Source organism: Amaranthus tricolor, chromosome 13 (genome assembly GCF_026212465.1).
Source record: "Amaranthus tricolor cultivar Red isolate AtriRed21 chromosome 13, ASM2621246v1, whole genome shotgun sequence".
In the NCBI taxonomy this organism is placed as follows: domain Eukaryota; kingdom Viridiplantae; phylum Streptophyta; class Magnoliopsida; order Caryophyllales; family Amaranthaceae; genus Amaranthus; species Amaranthus tricolor.
This window is the reverse complement of record NC_080059.1, coordinates 5,228,296-5,235,657: the sequence shown is the minus strand read 5'-3', so window position 1 is coordinate 5,235,657 and position 7,362 is coordinate 5,228,296. Positions and strand designations below refer to the sequence as shown.

Sequence of the window (7,362 nt, the reverse complement as noted above, 5' to 3'; positions counted from 1 at the left end):
TGATTACTCACAATATTCTTAATGTCTATCGAAAAACTTACTCTATATTTTCTTTTTTGGGTCAGCCAAATTAGAGATGGTCCCTCACAAGAATTTATGTTGGAGTAATTTATATTTCCTTCGTTCCAAAATAGTTACAATTTAAATTTATTTTATTTTATTTAAATTATTGGTTTGAGATGTTGCCATATCACCCTTAATCTAAAATAACCAATGGACAGCCTAATGACTAGTCTTAGTGTGAGTTGAGTCCAACGCTAGGAAAAATAATTTGAATTTAATAGATCATCGTCCTTATCATGCCTAACAGATCTCACTCAAAAAAGTAATGATCATGGTTTGTAAATGAATAGAAGATGACATACCGTTAAAGAAGGTTGTAACTAATGAAACTCTCGACTCAAATGGACTGCAAATTAAGGAAAAATATGACAATATAAGACGTAGTGAATAAGTTAAGACATGACTAAAAAGATAAAACAAAGAGATAATCATTAAGGACCAAACCAATTTCAAATTGAGAAGAATATGAATCGAATTAAATTGACATAAAACGTTAGAAAATGTTAATTTTGAAGTTTTGAGGTTGTTGTATGTCAATTTATGCAACTCATTATTTTAAATGCTATTAATTTCAATCTTTTTCGCCAAAACATAAACCCCAACTCTACTATCTTTCATCCACGTCATATTTTTTCTCCCAAATTTAAATATGGTAGAGTTAGGGTTTATATTTTGGGGAAAAGATTAAAACTGATGGCATTTAAAATGATGAGTTGCATAAATAGGTGTACAACTTTAAAGCTTCAAAATTAACATTTGTTAACGTTTTATGTCCAAAAAGGTTACGGGGGAATAATTTATTAAACCTCATGACCACCACATGGATTTTTTTAAAAGTCTTGATTACTACGTGCAAAATCCACAACCTCATATTACTATATTAATTTTTTATTTTTTATTTTTCTTGATAATTTTTAGCACAAAACTTTAGTTGGCGTTTCGATTAAAAGGGTTGCACTTCTTATTTTCATCTGCCAAGCATCCCCGCACTGCCCCGGTTCATGTTCCTCCTGTCAAACCCCCCGGTTTCCTTTGATCGGAGGTGACGATATTTGTCCTCAGTAGTCTGATAGTCTCTCCACTCACAAGTGGTGAACCTATGAAACCTTAGAACCTCTTCAGTATTCTGCTGCAAATACCATATTCAGACGTCTCTTGCCGAAGATTACAGTTTACAATCATGGTGCTCCAACTTCCTCGACTCACCAACTCCCTCAGAGACCCTTTCGATATTGACCGTGCTTATCTTCATCGCAAAACTATCCTTCTAAACCTCAATCCTCCTAGGTAATTCTTCATTTATGTTCCATAATAGGTGATGACTTTGTCCATTACCTCTTGTTTTAACGAATTCATTCAGCTATATGTACAATAATGATTCAATTTTTTCCTCTTTTTGTTTTTTTTGCGGTTTTTAGCAAGCCCAATTCTCTCGATGAATCAGAATTAGCGAGGAAGATTGTGTATAATTGGGAAGAAGGTATTGTTACATCGAATTTGATGCTATAAACTGATTTAATCAATTTGTGTTTTAGTAGTAAATATCATTTCAATTTTCATTGAGAAATCATTATTGTTGAGATCACATGACGTTGAAATTTTTGATGGTTTTGAATTGTGAGTTGCTAATCTATATTTGACCTTGTGCAATTGGCTTGTAGCTTCTCCTGAAGTGCGACAAACATACAAACTGTTTATCGGTGCGATTTTTGAGTTGATTAATGGAGAGGTTGTGTCTGAGGAGTTTCATGAAGTGGCGCTGACTGCGTATCGACTCTTTAGTGATCAAGGAGTGGAGCAAGATAGCAGAAGGATTACTGAGAAGAAGTAAAGCTTCATAAGTCTTGTTTTCTTACATCTAGTTTGAATTTCTAATTTATGATATGCGGTGAAATTGTGGTGTGTCACGGTGTTATAACAACAGATTGCCTCTTTTAGGTTAGGTGAACATTAACATTTATTTGAATATTTCTTACAAGTACGAAAGTAAGTAGGAATTTTTTAGCTTCAAATTCAAAATGTTAAGTAGAACTTGAAGTTTTGGTTTAGTGAAATCGTAATATGGAAACTATAATATTAAAGATGCAATGCTTCCAAAAGATGATTAGCAAGTTGGTTGGGTTAGACGGAGTAGCAAATATGTTCACTTCTTAATGTTGTATGCAAAAATACGCACACAATTGTATTTAGTTTGACTTGGAGAGAGGTTTGTTGCATTGCCTCTTCCATGATATTTCTCATATAGCATTCTAAAATATTCTACTGCAATTGCATTGTTCTATTTACGTTGCTCTTGTCTCTTGATTGACAAGAGAGCGAATGCGGAATTTATTTTTAGTTTTTTTGTTGCTTGGTGGGGGTGGGTTGGGCACTTGATATTCTTCAGTTGGAGAAAAATTAAGATTTCTTAGTTATGAACAACGAAATAGGGTAGAGGAAACATCACCGAATTTTGTTATATAATGCATCTGTGTATATATAAATGTTAAGAAATGCTGCCTTGAACAGGATTCTCTCATAGATCTTCTCTTTTCCTCTGTAGTGAGTTCTTTTCTTGTTTGGGTTGTTAATTTTTTAATCTTAGATGAACAACAATGCCAAAGCCTTACTCCCTAAAGATTGGGGTTGGCTTCCAACTTTTAATTTACATACTTTTTTTTAAAAATTAAAAATTTTCTCTATTATCTTTGGGGTTTCCAACACTACTTAAAATAACTATTTTTTACAATAATAACAAGGGGTTTATAATTGAAGACAAGTGGTGACTTATACATTAAGTACAATATGCTAATTATGTCAGTGTATTCCTGTAATGTTTCCTAGTGCCTCCACATTGGTGCCATAATAAACTCTTGGGTGGGGGATATGGAGAAACAAGTTTGGAGTGTAGCATTATCTTCATGATAGATAGGTACATGTGAATGTAGATTTCATAATTTGCTGTATCTGTTTTCATTTGTCTTCTGGTGACTTGTTATGTTTAGCTCTTGTTTCTGAAAAGATTGTTGATGGTGTTGAACTTATGAATGGGATTTGTGAATATGATATGTAGGTCAGATTTACAAAAACTGCTGGGTCGTGCTGTTTCAGATGGTAGCCTTCAGAAAGTTGTGCAGTTGGCTCAGAGATTGGGTAGTTTGCAACCTAGAATTAACACAACACAAAATTTTGATGAAAATCTGAATGATCATGATGTTGAATTTGGATTTAACCTTGATTTTAAACCTCCTTCACGGTTTTTATTGGAAATTCCTTTGGAAGAGGAGGTTTTGGAGATGGAGAATTTGGTTCCATCAACTTCAATTTACAATGATTGGTCTTCAGCTGATACAATTGACAATAGTTTTGCCAATGGTGGAATCAGGTATGATTTAAAATGGTTAAAAGAGTCCTGTGATCTAATAGTGCGTGGAAGTGGTTCGGAACTTTCCCGAGATGAACTGGCCATGACCATTTGCTGGATTCTTGATTCTGACAAACCTGGGGAAGAGGTATGTTTAGACATTAGAATTTCAGGTGTTGCCATTTCTTCTCTGTTATTGTTAGCTATTAAGAACTTTACTTTGGCTTTATATCATTCTGGTCTGATATAAATTTCTTTTCATTGTAGATTGCGGGTGATTTACTGGATCTTGTGGGGGATGGTGCTTTTGAAACTGTGCAGGAGCTTATCTTGGTAAGATTTAATAGATTTTTAATACTTCCACAAATAAGCTTTGCATATCATATTTCTCATGTATTTTACTTGCATGCTTCATTGGTTTATATCGAAGTTTTTTAGCTATTATCAACAAATTTGATTTTTTTTGGGTCCTGTTCTTATAGACACATTGTAAGTTGGGTTGACATCAATATGTGTGACCAACTGACCATAGTAGAGATAATAGTGCTAAAATATCTAGCTAACATAATTGATTAACATAACTTTTGGTTTGGAAGATTTATGTGCAAGATTTGATATTGTTTTATTTCCCTTTCTTATTTGACAGAGGCTTATTTGAAAGAACAGAATAAACTATATAGAAACAAAGAAGATCATGTCTGTGGAGCATTTTATTTTGCTGTGGTTGATTTGCATATTTCTTGCTTTTGTTCTTTTAGCACAGGAAGCAGCTCGTTGAAGCAATTCATCATGGCTTGCTTGTATTACGATCGGATAAATCATCTTCAAATGCTCAACCTCGCATGCCCAGTTATGGCACACAGGTATTTTAAAAGTGTTTTTTGTTTAAATTAGTCGCCGAAGAGTCACCACTGTTGATTTTAACTATATATATATATATATATATATGTCATATGTAGGTCACTGTGCAAACCGAGTCTGAGAAGCAAATTGATAAACTTAGGCGCAAAGAGGAAAAACGCCACAAACGCGGTGTAGATCATGGGATTGAAGATGACTTTTCTTGTACAAGCTTTTCTTCCTTACTTGAAGCAAGTGAGAGGAAGAATCTTTTCGATGATGTGATTGGAACTGGACCAGGGCCTCAGTCATTGACAATTTCCGCACTACCACAAGGAACTGTAAGAAAGCATTTTAAAGGCTATGAAGAAGTTATAATTCCTCCAATACCAACAGCTCCAATGAAACCTGGTGAAAAACTGGTATTTATCTTGCTTTCATGCATCCATTACATTTCATTAATCATTGACAATTACAATACATCAATTGTGCTGGTGCCCAAAATCTTGTTTGTTCTCTGTGGGGTGAGGACTGCAGAGAAAAGTCATCAGCAATCATCTTTAATGAAATGGGTGATTTGTTAATTTGTTAATGTAATATTTGTTAGAGCCTTATCCTATGGAAGCTCTTGTGAATAATTCTACTTAGAAGCAATTGATGTGAAGTTTACCAGCTAAAGGGCACACCAACAGTTGGAAAAAAAATCAATCATGCATATGTGATTTCCCCCTAATATCTTATTATACTTTTTTGTCTATAATCTTAGAAGCATTTGCTATGCAAGGACCTAATGCTTCTAGCTTCTTAGTTCTTTTTTGGTCACATACAATGTTTTCTCCCTGCTACTTTACAGTTTCATACTTCTCTGTTTTTTGGGGTTTGGCGGGTTGGGTGGCTGTGGCTATTAGGAGAGAAATAATTCTGGGGGTCATGGAGATGTAGCAAACTTATTATGTCATTGGTAAGATGGATGGAGTGAGACTAATGAAAGAGATGAAAACATTGAAGTGTCATATCTAATTAGGTTGTGCTGTTTTAGTATGGTTGTCGATGTCAGATTGAAGTAAACTTTGGGGATCTTGGAAGGGGGATCTCTTGGTGGTGGTGATGGGAAGGGGGATCTAGGGAGGGGAGACTAAAATCTATATGATAAACTTTGTTTGAAGTTATATTGGCTTTTGAGAGTTTTAGTTTGGGTTTGTTTGAATGGTCTGTGGCTGCAATGTTTATGATTATTGTTTAGACTTTAGAGAGTATGGTAGAAAATTTCAGAATAGGTCTCCTAGTGGTTAGGTTATATGTGCAAAGTAATTCTCTTTGCTGTGTTTTGCTTTTACTTAGGACAGAACTATGGATTTAAAATGAGGCCGTTCTGTTATGTAACCATTGGCCTCTTTGTGATAGATTTTTACTTTCTCATATTGCGAAATCCATAATAGTCCGTTATTTAAACTGTGTAAGGTTCTTAGAGGTATATCATAATCTAAAAAAGTGTTCTTCAAACCTTGAATTACATTTAGAATATGGATCTCTATTTTCTTGTTTATTCACGCATGATGGTTGCAAACTGCGTCGTAACGTGACACCAGCAAGATGCTGCTTTCTTGATACTGACACAGTATGTTAGTTACTGCAATCACAACCTCATCATTGATTTTTTTGAGTGGGGCATTTACCTTGGTTATCTTTGAGTGCTTAAAATGTGGTTGATATGTCAACATTCATCTAGGTTCTAGAGAACTTCAAGAACTCACTTATGCACCCGTGTGGACCAAAAAGGTTCATTTTTCTTTGATCTTTTTGTCTATTCTTTATTTTTTTTTGATTTTAAGCCTATTACATCAGAATCTATATTTGCTATCTAAAGTAAGAAAAGGTGTTCTTATATGGCGTCCCTATGTGATATATGTCAAAATATTTAGTTGTTCGCGTTAAATATCAATGGGAAGTCGAAGGAGTTCAGAAGGTGACAATTGTATGAAGGTTGTGATGAACCATTGTTCTAATCTCTTGTTGACTTGGTGTCACATGTTCTTTTACGGCCCGTTTGGTTGTTGGTATGAATAATGGTAATAAATTTTTATGAAATGTACCATGTCATTCTCATGGTAATGAAAAGTTGATCATAATAAAGTTTATTTGTTCACAATTTTTCATTACCACCTAATACCATCTCTAAATAATAATGCATTGGAATGAATTTTGTGACAAAAATGAGATGAAAAATGTAGAACAAGCATGACTATTGAACTTATCAAGAGATTTTCCTACCAAAATTACACTAAATTTCTATTGCATTCCTACCATTTGATACCGACTATCAAACGGGCCGCTAGGGCCGTAAATCTGTAGGTTTAAAACTTGTGATACCACACCATGAGCGCAAAGAGGAATTTTGGTGTGCGCAAGTGAGTTTTCTTGGCACTTAGCAGGGTTGGGCTTAGGTTCATGAAGAGACTGAAATTTCAAGTAAAGGTTAGAGATGAGGAACTTAGTATGTATTTGGTGAAGAAACTAGATTATCCAGTGAGTTTTAATTCTTGATGGTGTAAACATCTAAGAATAGGCTGGGATCTTTGTGATTCTGTATCTTAGAACATTTCCTTAGTGGAAAAGTAGTCGTGGCATTTTGTGCATCGATCCGGTTCTTTTTGGGATATGTTCATTAGAAGCAGATATGGGCTTCAAAAGACAAATGGAAAGTTGGAAGTACTGATCATTTTCTTCCACATCCCTTGGGCTTGGAAGCTCATTTTACTGATATTATCTCTATTCGAGTCTTGGTCATACACATGGCTGGTGAGTTTCAATTTTCATATTCGCTTATGAAAGGATTTTTTTGCAAGGCCATCAGCTTTAGAAATTTTATTTGCTTCTACTGATAATCACTGCTGGTCATACTTCCGTTTCCTAGCTCTTGGTGGATAACAGGTATATGTCTGCATTTCACCGGAGTAGGATTCTATGTGAAAAGATGGGAAGCTTACGGACTTTTTGAGCATGTGTAAATCTGTTTTTTTTGTCTGCTGCTGACATTAGTAGCCTTTGAACTGCAAGGCAGGTCGTTCGATCCCAATCTCGGGTGTCAGTTTAGTCGCGGGTCAGTTGCGACCCAA

General features: G+C 34.9%; 1 protein-coding gene across 1 annotated transcript in view; it reads left to right on the top strand.

Moving 5' to 3' along the window:
* The first annotated feature begins 1,005 nt into the window (after positions 1-1,005).
* The window catches only part of LOC130798259 (DExH-box ATP-dependent RNA helicase DExH14), a 39,300-nt gene continuing 32,943 nt past the window's right edge, over positions 1,006-7,362 (top strand). The window contains exons 1-7 of the mRNA XM_057661173.1: positions 1,006-1,350; positions 1,482-1,543; positions 1,725-1,890; positions 3,116-3,554; positions 3,674-3,739; positions 4,165-4,269; positions 4,366-4,668. Of these exons, the coding sequence (XP_057517156.1) occupies positions 1,244-1,350; positions 1,482-1,543; positions 1,725-1,890; positions 3,116-3,554; positions 3,674-3,739; positions 4,165-4,269; positions 4,366-4,668 (1,248 nt within the window). The 5' untranslated portion in view covers positions 1,006-1,243. The remainder of the gene's footprint in view (positions 1,351-1,481; positions 1,544-1,724; positions 1,891-3,115; positions 3,555-3,673; positions 3,740-4,164; positions 4,270-4,365; positions 4,669-7,362) is intronic.